The 22,817-nt window shown below is 34.4% G+C and overlaps 1 protein-coding gene across 3 annotated transcripts; it reads right to left on the reverse strand.

Annotated features, from left to right (window-relative positions):
* Nucleotides 1–386: 386 nt before the first annotated feature.
* Nucleotides 387–17,565, reverse strand: zgc:110329. 3 transcript variants are annotated; one of them, XR_015490218.1, is made up of 9 exons: nt 17,207–17,565; nt 12,202–12,387; nt 12,024–12,098; nt 11,843–11,938; nt 9,853–9,969; nt 7,217–7,267; nt 6,687–6,803; nt 2,617–3,415; nt 387–2,106 (listed from the first exon to the last, which is right to left on the reverse strand). XR_015490218.1 is itself a non-coding variant. In NM_001017802.1 (8 exon segments), coding segments are annotated over 8 exon segments (1,041 nt in total). In that variant the 5' UTR covers nt 17,294–17,548; the 3' UTR covers nt 2,487–3,103.
* Between the last annotated feature and the right edge of the window lie 5,252 nt (nt 17,566–22,817).

Raw genomic sequence — 22,817 nt, forward strand, 5'->3', positions numbered from 1 at the left:
AAGATAAATCGCCCTGCACTGGAATTAATGTGTCTGGTCTATAATAATGATGCACGGATAGCAGCATCAATAAGACTCCCTAATTCACCAAGCTTCAACCAGAGCAATTTGAGTTCTCTGAAAAATACATTAGCATTATAGAACCAGCGATACAATTGACAGAACCGCTAGGAAGTCATTATAGGACATTCACTTGGCAGAACAACTTAAACATGTAATTACGCACTAGAAAATGCCTTGCGTTCAAGGGTTTACAAAACCAGTTTCCAAGAATCCACAAGCCTAGTTCCTCGTGGTTTGCACTGCTTCACATTGAGACACTTCTGAAACACTTTGAGAGGCTTTAATGATTTATTCAACAATGCAGAATTAACCCGAAAGACATATTTAAAAGGTCATTTCAAGCCAATTTTATTTAAAGTCACATTAATGCTGCTACAAACCCAGAGCTGAATTAGCTGGAGTGCAGTAGTACATCTTTAGCAATGTCTTTGAGAGGTCTATTAGCAAAGTGAGGTATTTTCAAAATTATTACAAAAATGAGACATTAAATGGCAAAACTTTCTTTCTTAATCACACACCTAATGAAGATAACATGAGCTACACAATTAAAACAGCACTTTCTGACAAGTAAATGTTAATTACAAACACTGGAAGACAAACTTTAAATAGTGCTTAACACAAGGCCAAGGCTCCCTGTTGTTTGACGAAATCTTACCAACAAATTAACTTCAAGTCAATTTAGGCTATTCCAGAATAGCCCGAGGTACTCAATGAAAGAAAAAAGTTACCTAAGGCAAACACCTTAATAAATAATTCCAATTACTTAAGTCGTGGCTGTGAAGAATTCATTACACAAACCACACATACTTTAAAAACAAATTTGAAGATCCACATTTGTCCCTTTTCCGAAAGTGTGTTTGATGAAAGTAGAGTAATATAAAAACAATTTAAAATATGCATATAAAACGATTCAGAAACAGTGGAGCTACAAGAGATGAATGTCCAGCTTCATCTGCTACTTTTAACATTGATAGTCTAACAAATTCCAAAGCTAACAATTTCCCTGAATTCATTGCAATATATACCTCAATTACATATAAAAAAAACCATAAAAAATTATAAATGATTGCCAACAATTCATAGAATCATTTCTATCGACCTTATAAAGTGTTAAATTACAGCACGAGCAAGTCAAACTCTAAAACTATACAAGACAGTAATAATTAAAATGGTGAAAAACAACTGACTGTGTGAACGGCATTTCAAGAGATACGCTTGTAAAACACGTCTATAGAGATTCCGGTCACACTTTTTAATAACTACACACTGTGAATTATTTTTAATAAGCATTAGCAAAGTTACTTGATTATTTGTTAAACAAACTCTACATTAATAGACGTTAGCAATCAGTTTATAAATACAGCTACAAATGTTAAATTCCAGACTTAAACGCACTTGTATAATTTGCTTAATAATTGCGTTTTCGTACTTTATTAATGGTTAATATTTCATTACTTTTCACTAATTACATTAATATGATATGATTTTGAACATGTAATGATACAAATAATTAGATGAAAATGTATTTTTTAATGTTTTGGACTGTCAGAATTTTATTGATGTAGACATAAATAAGTGAATGATGATAATTGATACACTATTTTCCTGCGAAATAATGTTTTTGAAGGTGAAGGTAATATTTTTTGTGTGGTTAATTATGGTATATTAAAAAGAAAATTTGTTTTTTAATCATCGAGTGGCCATCTAACTAATGATGCAATGTGATTGTGGCACAAAAGAGTGGAGTAAGAGGATTGTATCACACACTGAGGAAGGCATTGTGCCGAAATGTTTGTGTTTTCTATCACCTGAAGAATGTAAAATAAAAACAGTTTGAAGCAATTATTTGTGCGAATCATGACGTTTTGAACAATAATTTTTCATTTCTAAATTAAGTATGGCATTATTTACAAACCATTTATTTAAGAATTGTTGGTGTTTTTTTAAGAGCATTCCGAATGCGCAAGTAAATGATTAATAAACTATTCAAATTAGCATTTATACATCTTATTATTCAGGCACATATTAATAGTTATTTGCATGCTAATAAATGCTTTATTAACTCAACTTCATTCAGTTTTGGGACCTGATCTAAAGTATTAAGTATTTATGCTTTATACTATTTATGCTTTATAAATCCCATTTAAATAACAAAAACAAAGCCTTAGCATCAAATAAACATTAAATCTTTGCAATCTTATATAAAAAATAAAATTACTGTAAAGTTTAAACATTGCTGAATAACAGGAGTGTCAAAATATAACCTAAAATTTGATAAAACATTAACAATATAATAATTTAACAATATATTATGATTTTTATTATGATATTTTACATAAGATTGCAAAGATTTAACGTTCATTTGATGCAGTTTCATTTGTGTATCTTGAAATGAATAGAAATTAATAAAGTAGTTTATTTTCTTTTTTTGCCTGAATATAATTGAGCCTTTAATTGTCATTTATATGGGTTTTTTAAAGCATAAATAGTCCTTACTTTTGATTAGGTCACAAAACTTGAGTTAATAAAGCATTCATTAACACACAAAGTAACTATTAATAAATGTTTGAATAATAAGATATATAAAATGTTAACTTGAAAAGTTTATAAATCATTTACTTACGCATTCTGAATGATCTAATAAAATCCACCAACTATTCTAAAAATCATGGTTTGTAAATAATATTTAATTTAGTAATGAAAAATTAATCATTAAAGAATGAAAACACAATCATTAAGCACATTATACATGTGCTACTAAGTCTAGAATACAGCCTTTGTAGCTGTATTTATAAACTGCTTCCTAACGTCTATTAATTTGCTAATTTGCTAATGCTTAACAAATTGTTCATAATGTGTAGTTATTATAAAGTGTTACCAAGATTCCTAACTTGATTCCTTCCAGCATTGAATATTTTATACAAAACTCTCTTTTTTCATGCCTAAAACATTTTCAACATGTAGTGCAACCAACTCACTTTTTCACGTTTTCACAGTGTGAAACGGCACACTTGTTTATATACAGTTTTCTTTGTGGTTCTTAAGCTCGATTGTCCACTTCATCCATTCCCATACCTGAATGTGGTCCTTTGCTCTCCAGTTGGGAATGGGTGAACTCTTGCTCCTGGTAGTACGGGATGGGATCTGGAGCCCAGGTGTCAGGCTCTCCTACAGGTACAGGGAGATACCCTTCTTCACGAGGTAAACACATACACCATCCGGCACCTGAAAGGTCCAGCTCGCTGTACTTATAACCAGCACGTTTCAGGAACTTAAAGTCCACCATGTCTTGAGACTCGCTCATCTCCACCAAAAGATTCCAGAAGACACAGCTCAGGAGAATACCAAGAAGCTAAAAGAAAAAGCACAATAAAACAGAAAGATAAATGACAAATTAATAAATAAATAAATAAATAAATAAATATATTAGTTATTTTTAACATAAATGTGGTTCCAGGGTATATGCAGGAACCCTAATGATAATTTCAATACTTTAAGAATTTTTAAAGATCTTCTGAGAATATTTTTAGAGATCAACCATGCAACAGAGATCAGATAAGCTCAGAAGAAACAAAGCTTGAAAAATATACGGTTGTTTTCAGCGACAGGCTTCAGCGGCTGTTTAAACTCGTCTTTCTCCAACCAGGAGTACGCAAACTTACATTCCCATTTTGCCATCTGTTCCGCTCTATGGCATCAAATCACCTTCCTGCGTTTGTCGCAAATTACGTGACATCACCCGGACGGAGGAGCTTGGCCGGACATGCCCCTGCCCGAACCAATCACGTGGATTTATAACGCCGTTGTTAATATTAGGAGGAAAATAAATATATTTATGCTTTTTTGGGGTCAAACACTTTGGACAACACTTAATCAAAATTTAAGACCTCGTAAAAACTCGATTAAGACTTTTTAATACCTTTTAGGGCCTTAATTTTTTTTATAATTGATTTTTAAACTTTTAAAAGTTTATTAAGCATTGAATCTACAGTACTGTATATGAATTATTTATGAAAAATCATTTAAAACTGATGACTGAAGCAATTACACGGAAGCAATTATTTCTAAAAAATAAACAGCTAATCGTTAAATAATATACAATATATTAAATAGTCATCATAAAAATAAGTCACATTTAACAAAACATCAAAATCAAGAAATGTTGTGTTTATGATAATAAAATAAATTGTGAATATGCAAAGAGATATGCGTTCTCTCACATTTCCACAAAAAGGAGCTTAAAATACTCTACAGATAACACTGATTTTAAAAAACGGCAAAGGGGCTATTTTTATTTGTTTGTTTTTTTTCCTAATTTAAAATAGCAGCACAACGGATGGTTGAGAGATCCTTCACTGCTTTCAGAAAAAAATTATTTTATATCATCTGTAATGTATTCAAATGAATTTTTAAAAGCCTCTGCATGCGATTTCAGAGCATATTCAATTTAATTCTCCAAGTCTCAGAACCAGTCGAGCCTTTTCAATTCTTCTCTAAATGAAAGCATATTATACAACATTTAACATTGCGGACATACAGAAGCAATCCCTAATGCAACCGTGATTTACTAGAAAGGTGCTTCGTCACATATTCCATCATGTCTGTGTAAGTGGACTGTTCCTCTGCTCTAATTAGAGGATTAATGCATTAATGGAGGAATGGGGCAGCAGAGCCATGCGGCTGCATTTAATGTGACCTCTTCCCTCAGAGAGAGAAAAGACGTCTAAAATGTCTGAATAATATATGTACAACATACACAACATAAGACATAGTTAATCAATCAACTAAATTATTTGCCTTATTTAAACAATCAACACTTTTTAGTCTTGTTATTACTAATGTAATTATTGAAGGTATTATCTGTTTTTGTTCTCATTTTTTCTTGTTTGTTCTCTTTAATTGTATATTTTTTTTATTTGATTATGTAAATATACACTCACTGGCCACTTAATTAGGTACACCTTACTAATACTGCATTGGACCCCCTTTCACCTTCAGAACAACCTTAATCATTTGTGGCATAAAATCAACAAGGTACTGGAAATATTCCTTAGAGATATTGGTCCATGTTGACATGCTAGCATCACGCAGTTGCTGCAGATTTGCTGGCATCACAACCATGATGTGAATCTCCCATTCCACCACATCCCAAAGGTGCTCTATTGAATTGAGTTGTGGTGACTGTGGAGGTTTGAGTACAGTAAACTGAATTGAGTCATCTTCAAGAAACCAGTGTGAGATGATTCGCGCTTAATGACATGGCGCGTTATCCTGCTGGAAGTAGCCTTCAGAAGATGGGTACACTGTAGTCAAGAAGGGATGGACATGGTCAGCAATACTCAGGTAGTCTGTGGCCTTGACGCAATGCTCAATTGGTACTAATGGGCCAAAAGTGTGCCAAGAAAATATCCCCTACACCATTACACCACCACTACCAGCCTGAACTGCTGATACAACACAGGATGGATCCATGCTTTTTTGTTGTTGATGCCAAATTCTGACCCTACCATCTGAATGTCGCAGCAGAAATCGACTCATCAGACTAGGCAACATTTTTCCAATCATCTATCGTCCAAAAGTTTCCTGTTCTTAGCTGACAGGAGTGGCACCTGGTGGGGTCTTCTGCTGCTGTAGCCCATCCGTCTCTAGGTTAAACATGTTGTGTGTTCAGAGATGCTCTTATTTGAGTTATTGTTGCCTTTTTATCATCTCGAACCAGTCTAGTCATTCTCCTCTGACCTCTGGCATCAACAAAGAATTTGTGACACTGACTAGATATATTTTCTCTTTTTTGTTTCTGAAATACTCTGACCAGCACATCAGGCACCAACAACCATGCCACGTTCATGTCACCCATCACCTTTCTTCCCCATTCTGAAGCTCGGGTTGAGCTGCAGCAGATTGTCTTGACCATGTCTACATGGCTAAATGCATTGAGTTTCGCCATGTAATTGGCTGATTAGAAGCTTCCATTAACAAGCAGTTGGACAGTGTATCTAATAAAGTAACTAGTTTGTGTATTACACATTTTATACCAATCTAAAATGCTTTAGCAATACTGTACAAAGTGCCACGCCAATAAAAGCAACTTGAACTTGAGAGATAGGGATGATATACTCCCAATGTTTTAAATAAATTAAGTAAATATATTGTATATTTTATTCAATTGATGTAAATACATTACAGATTATATATATATATATATATATATATATATATATATATATATATATATATATATATATATATATTGTACTGTACAATACTGTAAAAAATGTCACACCAATAAAAGCAACTTGAGAAAAAGAGAGATGATAAACCATCAATGTTTTAAGGTTTTCAAGTTTGGCCTTTAACTGGGCACCAGCTTCTCTGAGTGTCATGCACCTCTCTTAGGGCATTTGCATCTGGTCAGTGCAGATGCCCAATTTCTATAATTTACTGTTTGGCCGAGGACTCTCTAATGAGGGACGAGTCAAACAGAATAGGTAGCAGGCAATCAAAATGGAAATGTGGAATGCCAAGGGAGATAAATAAAAGAACAGAAAAACAGAAATTTCAGGATAAAAAAACGATAGCAGTAATAAACAAGAAGCACACATAGAGAAAGATGATCACAAGACCTGTGGCAGTCCGACCGCGCAGCAGATGCCAATAGTAGCCCCGATGTTGTCTCCCATCCAGAGGTTCACAGCATGGATACAGCCACGCACGTGAATTACACCATCTAAAGCTTCACGCTGTAATAAAGAGCAAGAGAAAGAAATCACATTCACCACAGGTGCCAGGTAGCGCTGATTCTATGACGGGAACAAGGTTAAAATATCACAACTCGAGTCCATCATAATGGCATAATGGAGGCGGCGCTCTTAATGGCTTTGCTTAGTTTTTGTCTATGGAACAAACAAGCCACCATTATAGATGATTGCTGTGGAAAAGGCTATCGGAGGTTTTTTTTTCCCTGTCACTGTTCCTCCTTTAGATAGGATTTCACGCGTCAATGTCCGGCAAAACATTCTTTCCAAATGCATCACTGGATGTGAAAGCGAGTATTACGTGAAATGAGTCAGTCAGTCAGCAGTCAGTAACGGCTGGTTGAAGGCCATTGGATGAATGTGGACCATAAAAACGAATGCTCAGACATTCCACTTACCTGCTGATGGAGCGTTTTGTAGCCACAAAGGGTGTTCACAACTTCTCCCACCTGAGAGAAATGAAAACACAGGACTTATTACAAAACCCAGAACCATAACCGCCATAGACAATGACCTAAAATTGCCAAACTGTCCTTTCCCCGAAATATCTTAAGACAAGACCAACATCATCGTAAAATGGTCTTGAGACATGGCGTTTTTCATTGTCACTATATGATTATAGAAAAACGAATGCAGTGATGGAATCTAGAATAAGACTGATGAGCAGGCAGAACATCTAATCACATTACAAATAAACATGTCTGCTCCCCACAAGCCTACTCCAATTCCTTTCATACCATCTGACATTTCACCTCTAGTATCTAAAAAAGAAAATGATTATTCGGTATCAGCTTACACATAAGATAATGAGGTGTGAAATAGAAAAGTTATATGTATTTTAATCCACATGTGATGAAAGCTCTAAAATTTAAAAGGCATTGACTTTTAATGATCAGACCACTATTTCAGCAATCAGTAAGTAAACATTACACCTTTTAAAACAAATTTGCTGTGTTTGTAAGCAATATTTTTAAAACCTAGCTCAATAAAACTAAACAAAAATTATGGCTAAATGAGCTATAGTTTTTTGTGTGTCATTACATAAGAAATGATAAGAATATTTGGTAAAACTTTAGTTTAGGTCACAATTCATGATATTAGCAAACCAGTAACTAGCATTACTTGCTTAATAAATTACTAATTAGCTGTTAATTAATAGTTATTAAGTTAGAAATTGGGTTTAGGTTTTGTGTAGGATAAGGAATGCAGAATCAGAATCGTACTTTATAACTACTAATGAACATTTAATACACTCACCGGCCACTTTATTAGGTACACCTGTCCAACTGCTCGTTAACACAAATTTCTAATCAGCCAATCACATGGCAGGAACTCAATGCATTTAGACATGCAGACATTATCAAGGCGATCTGCTGCAGTTCAAACAGAGCATCAGAATGGGGAATAAAAGTGATTTAAGTGACTTTGAATGTGCCATGGTTGTTGGTGCCTGATGGGCTGGTCTAAGTATTTCAGAAACTGCTGATCTACTGGGATTTTCATGCACAATTATCTGTAGTGTTTACAGAGAATGGTCCAAAAAAGTGAAAATATCTAGTGAGATGCAGTTCAGTGGGCACAAATGCCTTGTTGATGCCAGAGGTCAGAGAAGAATGGCCAGACTGGTTCGAACACTTCGAACCTAGAGGTGGATGGGCTACAGCAGCAGAAGACTACACCGGGTGCCACTCCAGTCAGCTAAAAACAGAAAACTGAGGCTACAATTTGAACAGGCTCACCAAAATTGGACAATAGTTTATTGAAAAAATGTTGCCTGATCTTACGAGTCTTGATTTCTGCTGTGACATTCGGATGATAGGAGCAGAATTTGGTGACAACAACAAGAATACATGCATCCATCCTGATTTGTATCAACTGTTCAGGCTGGTAATGGGGGTGTAATGGTGTGGGGGATATTTTCTTGGCAACGCCGCAGCCTACCTGAGTATTACTGCTGACCATGTCCATCCCTTTATAACCACAGCGTACCCATCTTCTGATGGCTACTTCTAGCAGAATAAGGCTTCATGTCATTAAGCGTCATAAATCTTCTCAGACAGGTTTCTTGAACATGACAATGAGTTCACTGTACTCAAATGGCCTCCACAGTCACCAGATTTCAACCCAATAGTGCACCTTTGGGATGTGATGGAAAGGGAGATTCACATCATGGATGTGCCGCCAACAAATCTGCAGCAACTGCTAGATGCTATCAAGTCAATATGGACCAAAATCTTCATTTCCAATTTCCAATACCTTGTTAAATCTATGCCATGAAGAATTAAGGCAGTTCTGAAGACAATAGGGCTCAAATCAAGTACAAGTAATGTGTACCTAATAATGTGGCCCTTGAGTGTATATTAATAATAGGCAGGTAATTATCAGCATGAGTTGTGAATTTCTAACCTAAAGTGTTACCAAATATTTTGAATCAAAATTCAAGTATTTGAAACAGATTATGTTACCATTAATCTGTCTTATATTAGGCTAAATATAGACAATAGTCTCACACAGGCCAATACATATTACCTAGAACAAGACCTGAAAAAGATCAATCATAATGTGAAGAATATTCTAAGGAAGCTTTGATCATGTTGGTGGTGTCTCGTTTGTAGCCTGTAAAGGCATAGTGAGCTGTCATACCAATAGAAGAACAGTGCATTAGGGCCCAATCAACATTCATTAACTCAGAAAGAGAGGCAAAAAGAGAGAGCAAGTGGTACAGGAGACTCTATGCAGCAAAGGCAAGCCAAATTAAATCTGTCATGATGCACTGACTCATGGAGAACTGCATTTACTAGAAAGCTCTCTAAACCGACCACTTAAAAAAAAAAAAATCAGCTTTCTGCCCTTGCAGACCTGTGGGTCAGACTGACTCCACTCTAAAAACTTCTCTTTGGCGAAAAAGATTACTGGCAAAATCATCAAAAACACCCTGTGACGCAGGCTTTTGCTCATCAGACCTGTGTGTAGAGAGGCGACATTTGTGCTGATTTAAGTCTCATGAGCGGGAGAAGTGCAGGGAATGACTAACACTTTGACGGATGCAGCAGGTGTAAGGAACGCCACAGGCCAAAGGACTCTTGCCATCGCAGAGGTGGTACTGGTTTACTTCCCAATCCTTGTACTCGTCTCCTCCACAACAAGAAAACTGGACAGGTCAAACAGAAAGCATGTTAAAGCATGGGACAATAAGGGATTTTAATAATTACTTTGAGTGAAATGTTCATAATAAATAACAAGAAGAATAATATCATACCAAAAAATCCTCAAATGTTTCATACAAAATATTATTAAAACAACTTTAATAACGGCTATTATGATGATGATAATAATAATAAAAATAAAAATAATTATTATTTTCCGCAGTTATTATTCCAATACTGTGTCACTGCTGATTTGCTGCTCATTTAGCATTTATTATTATATGATTAACTTTATTAAAAATTAACTTGGCTGCACTGCTTATTAATTATTAATTCATTTAAATGTGCTAGTGCTACATTTATTTGCAGTGATGTACAGAGAGGGGAGAAATAATATATTTATTATTAGACATTTTTTGCAATAGCATTATTGACTTGATTGTCAATTTTAATCAAGTTATTTTTGAATAAAATGAATATTTTCCTTTAAAAAAATTGAAGTGTATTCATTTATAAACATAGAAAACTAATTAAGATAATGTAATAACATACAGTATAGGGCTGCATGATTTTAGAAAAAATCTCTCTCTCTCTCTCTCTCTCTCTCTCTATAAATAAATAGATAAATAAATAAAAAAATATATATATATTTATTTATTTATTTATTTATTTATATATATATATATATATATATATATATATATATATATATATATATATATATATATATATATATATATATATATATATATATATATATATGATATGAATACAATTTGAACAATTGATTTTATAGGTTTATTTAGAAATATTTTATCCATTTAGATCAAATAGGATTTTCAAGTATATTCCTATACAGCCCATCCGCATAAATCACAGGCAAATATAAATAAATAAGCAGAGCTTTATGCTTTTCCAGGGAGTCCTACAGTATTTGAACAATCAAATGCAAAATAACATGGACATTATTGCATAGATAATTAAAAAAATAATAATATATTTATGTTTTAACCTTTAATAAAAAATCTAATCCTGCAATGTGACTATTGCTGCGATACACAAAAACTATATACAGTATTGTTAAGCCTTAATACAGTTAATAAGAAAATTCAGTTAAGATGCTCAAAAATGACTATAATTAACACAAGCTATGGCCATATACACAGCACAAAGTTTCAGGATTGACATCCTATTTTAAATACAAGAGATAATGTGTGTGAAACATAATTTTTTTTTCTCCAAAATTGCAATAACTGACAGCATGGTCATAGCAACAGTGTCTTTGGTATCTGCTATCCTGAAGTAATATTACTAAGTCAAAGGAGTTGTTACATATACTTCTGCAATTTTAAATAAAATATTGTCGACAGAGGCAACGCATTTTGTTTGTGTCTGGTTTGCAAAACATACACTTGAAGTGTTGCCTTGTCCACATATTATTAAAGGTATTTTTAGACTTTTTAGTTGTTTAAGCTTAACTTGTAAAGCAATACAGATAATGAGGTTACTAAAGAGAGCAGGTCTGGCTCTAAATATTCTGTTTTTTTTTTTTTTTATTTTAACCATCTGGATTTTTCTACATTTTATATGGGCTTGTTTGCATTTTCCTACAAAGAATGTGCAACACTTTCGTAGCTGTTATTTTCTACCACACACATACAGAATACAGACAAATCCCATACATTAAGCACTTAAAGCAAAAAAAGGTTAAGCAGTAAAAGGTGAACTAAAAACAAGATTTAGCTGGAGTGTACACACACAAACATGTTCTTGGTGGAAAATACATATAATTTATCTCTGACTTGACACAGACCCTATTAGAGTAGGTGTATAATTCACTTAAGTTTCGTAATAATAAAAATTAAATAAGTAAACAACCTTCTCTTGCACATAATCCAATATATTTTTGAAGTCTAAGTCATCGTAGTAGTGCTTGATTCCCTCCCGTATGCTGTTCTGAAACAATTTGATTGTCTAAAGAGAGAGAAAAATCAAACTCATTACCAACAAACTGTACAACACACCAATCCTTCTACTCTCAATGTTCCTTGCAGCTTACCGTCTTTTCAAAGATCAGAGCAATGATGAGGGCTATCGCCTGGAGAGCCAGCAAGACACACAGAACGCAAAGAAACTGCAGAGAAAAACTTACATTGCGTCACAGTGCAAACAGCCCACCGGTAACATGGTACAAGATTTCTCCTGAATAAACACACACAATACAGATGCGCACTCACCATGTGCAGCAGAGTCTTGTTGTCCCTGAGGGAACCCACCATTCCAATCACAGACACAGTGAACATGACAAGACCCAGCAGTATGAGGACCACGGCGGGAGCCAAAAACACCCCCTCCAGGGTGCGATTCTTCTGCCGCTCCACTTCGGCATACACGCCGATACACAGCACACACAGACCGAGCAGCTGAGGGGACAAGAGTCTGGTCAAACATTTCTACAAGACACATCAGATTAAGTCACTTCATAACATTACGTTTACATGATTAGATTGGACATGAGATAAAAAAAAAAAATGTGTTGTTAAAATCAATGTTTCACTGCACAATGCACTGTTACGCAGTCATGCATATCAAGGTTTACATAATTAGATTAAACACAAAAGAAAAATGCACAACAAAGTCATGCATAACTACGCAATAACGTGGCTACACTATTAGATTACATTTGTTAATGCAGTGATACACTCAACTCACGATTTGATACAATCAATACGATACAATTTTTTCACAATATTTATGAAAAACTTAGTTAAGACTATTTAAACAAGTAACCTTTCATGATATCTCACATGCCGCACATTTATTAGTAAACTAAAAATACACATAAAATTTCATATACAAACTGGATTTTTTAAAACAAATTACGAATCAAAATAAAAAAAGAATAACAAAAATTCAACTGAATGTGCATCAGACCATTTAAAATGGTCTCAGAAATGCTTTATAGTATATATAATTTCGCAGCAGCAAAAACATGAGGCATGAACACCTGAAGAGCAAACATATAAGGGATACTATGGAGGATGGACCACCAGAGAAGTCGTCAAGTAAACTATCTGAACTTTTTAAATCTACAGACAATAAAGTTTCTAAAAACTTTTTGAAGTAAGAGAAGCTCTTTGAAATGCTGTCTTTTGTTTGTGAAGTTGTTAGTGTGCTGTCGAGTGAATGAGTGTTTGAGAAATGCTACAGCTCTGCACATTTTGTGTACTTCTCTTGTACAGACATTTGTTCTAATTTGACATTACTCCAATGCCAAGTTGATTTGAGTCAAACTGCATTTTAGTGGGCAATATGTGAATTAAATCTGATTTAATTACAGAGGTATATCATTTCAGACTTCACCAGTATGTTTATCTGTGTGTGAAGACGCCATAATTTGTAGTGTAGCGCAAATTAACATTTTGAGGTGAAGTAAAAGTTTCTTATAAACGAGACCCTGTCAATAAAAACAGTTCACTCAGTAAGAAGCAAAGCAAAAAGCAGGCAAAGCACTGAGGTACAAGGGCTGGAACTGAGAACCAACCGTTACGTTATATTGATCTGTTCCTCCATTCATTCATATGCAGATGTGATGTAGCCTTCTGTAATTAATTAATTTACTTCAGCCCATTCTACAGACATTTTATTGCATGTCTATTAACATAAATGACTTAATGAACATTATACAGTACTGCCATTCAGACTAAGAACATGTTTTTATGCTACTGCATTCATTTTACATTTTGTCAAGGCCTTGTTTACATTTATACTCCTTCAAAGTACAGCATTAAATGTCAAAGTTAAATAAAATGTAAAATGAGTGATTTTGGTATAAAATGAATCATTTGAATGAGTCGAATAATTGACAAATTAGTCGATGGATTAATCAACAGTCATAAGTGTCAGGCCTTCTGGCCACGTAAAGCAAGTTCACAAAAAACACAATACAGTTGTCCCTGCAGTTCTGTGACTCTTTTAACATCCCAACGGGCTGCACTGTTATTGTTTTCAGCCAATAATGAACTTCCGGTGAACAATTTATGTGACTATTTTCAATTTCATAAGGTTCCTTTTACAGCATTGATGATGTAATGTAATTCAAATATAATCAGTTAAATAGACTTAAGCATCTATTTAGTTGTGAAAGTGTAAAAAGAGACTAAAGACGTTTAAATGCAGGCATCGTCATTAGCAGCAGGTTAGCGCAAAAACTCCATTGAAAACACTGGGGTAAAATTAATTTCCATATTTTAAAGACATGGCGTGGACAATTCTCATTTACCGCAATGCTTCTTAGTTTGTCTGATACCCTCTTAATGTCGTATCTCAGCCAGGTAGTGAAGATCACGTTTTTTTTTGTTTTGTTTTTTAAGAAATCAGATCTTAAACAGCGATTTTGTAAGGGATGACAATTCACCGGAAGCCCTGGGGCTGGCTGACTGAAATTACAAGTTTGTGTGCATATATCCCATTTAAATAGTCACAATTTTAATTGATTTTCAACCGGCTCACAGTGTATCATTATTAAAATTATGTTTACACTACTAGATTAGACATGCGACATGAGGACACTAAAATCAATGTTTCAAAGCACAAGTCAAGCATAACATTACATTCACAAAACTGGATTAAGCATGTAAAAAATGACATTAAAACAAAATCCTTCAGATCATTCATATGACAAAAAAAACCCAAATCATTTGTGTTCCTCAGATTAATCCTTATAAGATGACAAACATGCTAAGCTGAAATGCACACACTGTCAATAGAATGACGCAAATCATAAATAAGATTGATGTAGCCATCTTTGTCAATTTGTATCCCTACAAAAGACTATATTAGTACAAAGCATGCTAATTAAAACCACTTCATTTACAATTTTCTTTCCTGACTGTTCTTCCTGGAAGGGTAATTTAATAAGCCTTGCTGACTGATGGACTTTGTCATCTGTCAATTTCAGATAATTCCTGGTTACTTCCGTTACTTTCTGTTCAGAGATGGGGGTGTTTTAGTGATGTTCGAAAAAGCAAGTGTAAAAGCTATGAGTCAGGTTTAAGAGTGGAGAGAAGGGAAGAAAAGACGGATGGAGGTCTGAAGAGCATCCCGAGAGGCTTTTCTGCTTGTATCATCATGTTCCATAATCTCTAATAGTAAAGACACTCCCATAAGGCACTGACTTATTGCATTTCCTGTGAGGAAATATAATGCTCTTGCTAGCGACTCAAGAAGAATACAGTGTTCCTTGACTAAATAAATAAATATATCCCAGTTGTTGGGGGTCATTACACAATATATGACCAATTCTGGGGCAGCACGGTGGCACAGTGGGTAACACAATCGCCTAACAGCAAGAAGGTTGCTGGTTCGAAGTTTGCATGCTCTCCTCGTGTTTACGTGGGTTTCCTCCGGGTGCTCCGGATTCCCCCACAAGTCCAAAGACATGCACTAAAGGTGAATTGGGTAAGCTAAATTGACTGTAGTGTGTGTGTGCGCGCGAGTGTGTGTTTGTGTGTAAATGAGTATGTATGGATGTTTCTCAGTATTGGGTTGCAGCAGGAAGGGCGTCTGCTGCATAAAACATATGCTGAATAAGTTGGCGGTTCATTCCGCTGTGGCGACCCCAGATTAATAAAGGGACTAAGCCGAAAAGAAAATGAATGAATCAATTCTTATGAAATATTTATATGTTTAGGGATGCAACATTATTAATGATCATTTCTGATAATAATCAGTCCATGATTATTTGTACGTTAAAGAGATAGCAGACCCCAAAATAAAAATTTCTTCATCATTTAACTCGACTTCAAATGTTTTCAAACCTTTACAAGCTTCTTCTCCAGTTAAACAAAAAGGAAGCTATTTTGAAGAATGTTGAAAACTGGTAATAATTGGCATCCAAAGCAAAAGAAAAAAATAAAAATACCATGAATGTCTATGGCTACTGGTATTTTCCAGAACAACTGACCACACATGTACGGGATCAGAAAAATATCAATCTGTAAACATGCTTTGTACTTAAATGAGGAAAATAAGCATGCGTTATGGATGTGACCAAAAAAAGTCTGCAAGTTTGCAGTATACAACATACTTTGTAGAAATTCTATGAATTAAACTGCACACCCCCCAAAAATAATGCTAATCAAAAGGATAAGAGTTGACGCACTATAGAAAAAAAAAATGATTGATTTTATTTTATAACTGTGACATTCATGTGACTTTGGTAAATCAAATAAAATTGTTTAAAAACATCGACAGGGACATTGAGTATTTCTAAAGTACTTAAAAAAAACTAAAAAAAAAAACGTAAAAACCGTTTCGGTATTTTGGTGAAAACTTTTTTTTAATGGCAAGGTTGACATTTGCATGGAATTGCTCATTTATTTATATATATATATATATATATATATATATATATATATATATATATATGTGTGTGTGTGTGTGTGTGTGTTGTTTTCAATGGAAGAAAGAGGTACAAATATGTTTAAAACATGTGAAAGAAGAGCAAACAATGCCAGAATTGTCAAGTTTGGTATATATGATAAAGCAATTACCGGGAACAGTAATTATGCAAATATTTCTTACTTAAATAATTAATTCTTTCCAACCCTTCAAATTAATATGTCGATTATTTTTATTTATTTTATCTTAATTGAGCAAAATAATCTTATAATTAAATTTTTCCAAAATAAATATTCTGACATATTAAAAATATCAATTACCAATCAATATCTTTAGCAGATAAGATTTCTAACCATGCCTTTTCTACAAAACATGCCTATGAATCGATCCCTTATCAATATATTTGTTATATGATCGAGAAATGACAGAAAACAAATGTGCACTACGTCTAAATCATTTCAATATTATTATAAATGGCCACCAATCTTATAGAAAGACCAATGTAAAGCAGAATCCCTTCACTGACATAAGCACACCGTGGCACATTTATTCCACAACAACAAGAGCGTCCTGCGCCTTTAAATCTGCTAGCGACACCTGTCTGTTTCCTTGCTTAAACAACAAAGCTCAGCTGATAAATTTGAACGACCTAGCAATAATACTCAAGCCAAAATTATCCCGTAACCGCCCCAAACTCGATTTAACATGTATCAACAATCTATATATACGTTCAGCAGCACAGACACGTGAGCATACACATTCATAGCAAGCGCGTGCTTTTCACTGAAGAAACAAAGCAAGGCTAGTAACCTACAACCTTCACTTCAAACGCACACTTACCGAAAACAGCATCGAATAGACATTTAGAGAGAATTTAAGGAAATAATAGAAGTGAATGGTTTTCCTCCATTCTTCGTAAGACGGCATGGTGAGACAGAATTAACTGAGTTCAGTTAGCTTGAGCTTTCCATTCATTTAATTGGAGATGTTAGCCGACGCTGCTTAGACTCAACGAGGCTTTGTTCTTAAAGAGACGTTAGACTGTTTTAAAGTCCACAAGACCCGACTGAATGCATAATGAGCAGTTCTGTCAAGTGCTCAGCTTAGCTGTCGACTCCTCTTTTAAAAATTTTGACAAGCACATCAGCAGCTCCAAGGTGTAACTCTTATCCTAACACACTTCCGCCACGCCAAACAACAACACACTGGAGTCTGGACAGACATTTTAAAGGGCCAGCGCACATTTAACGATATATATATATATATATCAGATAGGTGTGCCAGATTTTAAAATGTTTTGATATAGGCTATCATTAAACATTAATTTAAACGTGACTAACGTGAATTTTCGACTGAAATAAATATTTCATATAAGATTTTAATGTTTCTTTAAAATGAGAGAAATCTGTTATTTCAATCTGTTTTCTTTCATTTTTACTTTGCTAATTATCAGAAAACAATTTTCATTTCGTTTTCGAGAGTAAATAGTTTTCAGTTCTAGTTGCGCAGATGGTATTTTATAACCATGTGTGCTAAAACGATACCATTCTGTGATATTATTAAGTGTTTTTTTTTATTATTTTAGTACATTATCTGTATCTAAAATAAAAACAGAAATACAGTTAATAAAAATATTTCATCCAAAAAATTTCTAAAATGAACTGATGGTTGATTTCTGAGTTGTTCTGTAAAGAAATACGTAATTGATTTGGTTCTCGGATTTTTGTTCTTTATTAAAAAACTGTACAAATGTACAAACTGAGTCACTGTTCTTGTCAGCTCAATTGAATTGTATAATTTTATGCTTGTTTTTGTATGATTTTTTGAGGAGGACAAGCTTAAAGGTCAGGCTCTGTCACATTTTCTAAGTGAAAATGTAAATTTCTGGTAGAATGTCCCATATATATATAGTGGAGTAGGTAGTGCTGTCGCCTCACAGCAAGAAGGTCGCTGGTTCGAGCAGTTAACATTTCTGTGTGGAGTTTGCATGTTCTCCCTGCGTTCGCGTGAGTTCTCCCTGCGTTTGCGTGATTGGTTGCGGCTGGAAGGGCATCTGCTGTGTAAAAACATGCTGCATAAGTTGGCGGTTCATTCGGGCGACCCTGAATTAATGAAGGGACTAAGCCGACAAGAAAATGAATGAATGAATGATATAATTAATATATGTATATATATATATATATATATATATATATATATATATATATATATATATATATATATATATATATATATATATATATATATAATATTATATTATATTATATATATACGGTCCAAGGACATCAGAGGGCCCCCTAATAAATACCTAGAAGTATAAATTATACATATAAATAATATATAACATTGTTTTCTATCATATTTTGTACGATGTGGTTCTAAAAAAAATATTTGTGTCCCCCACACTCAGTCTTGGACCATTCCAGCAGTAAATCAGTAAAAATTTAGTTTTAAAAATGAAATAGTTCATTTATTACTTTTAGTTGTAATACAATTCATTTCAATGCTTTCAGATTTCAGATGCTTTACATGTTATTATTGTTTTGTATTAAGATAAAATGTATAAAAGGAGATTATTATATAAAAGGAGAAAATTACATAAAAATTAATTGGGCCTCATGGCTGGATTTGGTTGGGCCCCCAAGTCACTAAATCTGCCCCTGATGGGCAGCACGGTGGCTCAGTGGTTAGCACTGTCACCTCACAGCAGGAAGGTCACTGTTTTGAGTCCTGGCTGGGCCAGGTGGCGTTTCCCTCTACAGTCCAAAAACATGCAGTACAGGTGAATTCGATTAACTAAATTGGCAATAGTGTATGAGTGTGTGTGTAAATGGGAGATTGTATGGGTGTTTCCCAATGCTGGGTTGCGGTTGGAAGGGCATCTGTTGCGTAATACATATGCTAGAGTAGTTGGCAGTTCATTTTGCTGTGGTGACCCTGAAAAAACAATTCATACTGTCATATAGTCACATGTAACCAGCAAGGACCCCTAAGCGATTCCAGGTATTGGGCATTGAAATTTAAAACAGTCTCTTTCTCTATAGATATTTTTTTTTTTCTTTGTGGATTTATTTATTTTTTTTATTTATTGTTTTTATTGTAAATAAACTGCATGGAACATTATAAATACATGGAAAGTAAAATTAAATACAATATATTCACAAATAAAAAGCAAGCTCACAAACTATGTACAGCTAATTAACCATATTTGTGATTAGATTTTAATATTTGCATGTGCAGTACGGAGAGAACGTTTCACTATTCATGAGAGCTCCTGGTTTTGAAAAGAAGTAATAACATTAAAATCTTAATGGTTTTAGACAGATTTTACAACATATGATATGATACAACATTTATAAAAGAGCTATTGATTAATTTAGGCTTCTTGGCCATGGTTGGCACCCCTTAACTCCCTTTAAGGCTCTAAGTGGCTTTTTACCTTGCTTACTGTTTAGGTCCGCCCCTGCACGTAACAGCATGTATGTCACATTTCGGGCTCTATCATAAACCTGGCGCAATGTGGCGCAAGGCGCGATGCAATTGTTGTTTGCTAGTTTTAGCTTGGCGTTCATTCGTGACTATTTTTTTTATACAATGTTATCATTATTTGCAGTTTTATTTTTTATATGCATATTTATATTTGTTTTATTAAAAACAAGCTTAGATTTGCCCGACTGTCAGGTTTCAGACGATATGGGGCATAGCATGTGTATTTGAAGTTTTTTGACCACACTTCATCATTAATGTTCATTTATTTGTTTGCTGGAAATTAGAACTGAACTTAGAAATAGTTTTGAAACAAATCTTTGCGCTTAACAAATGAAATTAATTATTTATAAGCTAATGGACGTCTGTGTGTACAAGGTTTCCCTATCCACAACAGCGAAAGTGAAAGCAGATAATGAGAGGCCTTATCTCTCATTCTCGTGCTGCAGATGCTCTGTTTAACTGTTTTCTCTAGTGAAGCGCTCAGATTTTCAACTTACAAAGTCGTCATGTAAATAGCAAATGCGCTATGGCTCTGATAGGTTTATTTTCATCTATAACTCATTAAGAAAATAAGTTCACCCTTTTAGACCATGCACCACGGCGCAAAGCTGATTTTTCGGTTCTTGTATTAGCAAAAGTGGATTCTGAAACGCCCTGAATGCGTTTGCGCCCTGCGATTTGCACTTTGAGCGTGGATCGTCAAAATAGAGCCCTGTATGTTCATTCATTTTGGGTTAATAATGATTGAATAAACATATACATTGTAATTATAAAACAAATCCACATATTCATAGCAGACAAGTGTTGGATTAATCAAAACAACTTTAAGCCTCATGTGGATTCACACAAAAACAGTGTGAAAAATGATAAGCCCCAGTCTCCTCTACTTTATACTCCTCTGAGACTCTCTCATCTCTAAAAAAAAGAGCAAGAAATGATACGAATACAAATTTGTTTGAGTGCAGCACTGATCACTTCCCATGTATAACATAAGAATCCCATCAAACACTTGATGTCATGGCACATTTATTGACTTTTACAAGGTCAAACCTGCAGGATGATAGATGATGTCTGTTTCATAATAGAAATATATTGAATAGTGTGAAGAAAGCTTTACAAATACATGCCTAGAAATGAAAATATAAGTCTAAGATGTGTGCCAATATAGCATTAATCCTCAGAAGTGATTGTGGTTCACTTCTTATGGCATTACACAATATGGTGGCTCACAGAAATCCTGTTTATCTACGCAGGCACAGACACACACAACACGCAGCATGCTCACAGACATTGATTATCTCTCAGGTAGCTTGTGGTTGTAATTACATTTTTTTCAGAAGTATTTTTCTTCACACTAGTCTTTTAACTCTGTAGCCTTTCGCTGCAGGGCAAACTGCTCTCAAATGATCTATTTAAAAATGTTTCAATAAATTTTGAGAATCAGTCTCTGCCATATCGCTGATTTATTTATTGACCCATGCCTGAATTAATTTGACAACTTCACTTTTATTATTCAATACTAATTTACTTCAATAGTAAATGCATATAATGAAACGTAAACACCCGAGTGTGTGAGCGCACAGGCTTGAAACCATGTTGGATTAAATCAGGGGTCAGGAATCTTTTTTCAGCAAAGAGCAATCAAATGCATCATAAATATACAGTGTTGGGGTAATACATGTAACGCAAGTTACGTAATAATATTATTTTTCTAAGTAATGAGTAATGCATTACTTTTAAAATATTATAGGGGCCAAGCACCGAAGTTGCATATTAGGCACCTATTGTATCTAGTCCGGTTCTTCTTCTTCCGGCTTTCTCTTTCTCTTCTTCTTCGGCTCTGAGAGTCATATGCAGCACTATGAACTGTTTGTGGGATTTACGCAAACTTTGGTACACTCACTGACATTTGGTACACTCACTTGGACTCTCTAAGCCAAACTCTACAGCCCTACCAATGTCCAATGTTTCACTTATGTTTATAAGGTTTTGAACCGAATGGGCTACAATCAAAACACAACGCAGATACCATACCAATTATGCCATAATCTGCTAAACTTACTGTCTGCTATTTTGATTTTGTTTAAACCATTCTTTTTTTAACTCCTCCTAGACCGTTGGTCCAATCTTCACCAAATTTGACTCATTTTCGTTGACTCATGGTCTGATAATCTTTAGACCATGTAGATCAAAAGATATAGAATTGATGTGCTGTTGTCATTTAGCACATGCACAAACTTGATGTAATGCTGCCATAGTTTGAAGTATTGAAACCTAATTTAAAGTGTGTGATCTAGACCTGACTTTGACCAAACCACATCAGTTTGAGCCACCTTTTGGGTAAAATTGGCAAACAAATAAATTATATCAATAGAAATCATACAAAAATTTTCCAATGACTTTTCAATAGTTTTGTCTATTGTCTTGACACTGGTCTTGCAGATTCCTTGTACAATACAGAGAACATTGATATCATTTATTCTCTAATTGACATGTGTTCCTGTCCACCATCTTAAATTAGTTTGAAAATCTGTTGTTTTGAACTCTCCATATAGTTAGCCCAGTTTCCACTAAACTTGGCTCAGATCATGCTGCCAAAAAGTTATAGAATTTTCCCATGGCTCAGTAACTTATTGCCGTGTTTGTTTATGATGTGGCCACTGGGTTGCTTGGCCCCGATAATTGCTGCTTGCAGCTATATTATTTGCGTTATTTTTTGAAAATGGAATACAAGTTACTGATTAGTTTGCTGAACTAAAATTAAAGTATAGTCAAAATAAATCGCGCAGTCAATGAGAGAATGTCTTCATTAATTTGAACGAATGGAAGAAAAGGAAAAGGGTATTGTCTCAAAGGAAGGTTATTTTACTGAAAACAAATAGTACAAAAGTAGCAAACACATTTAAACTTTCAATAATGTGTAAACACATGGCATATATAGGTCTGGGGTAAGTAAGCTCTC

This window comes from Danio rerio, chromosome 5 (genome assembly GCF_052040795.2).
Source record: "Danio rerio strain M-AB ecotype USA chromosome 5, GRCz13ab, whole genome shotgun sequence".
In the NCBI taxonomy this organism is placed as follows: Eukaryota; Metazoa; Chordata; class Actinopteri; order Cypriniformes; family Danionidae; genus Danio; species Danio rerio.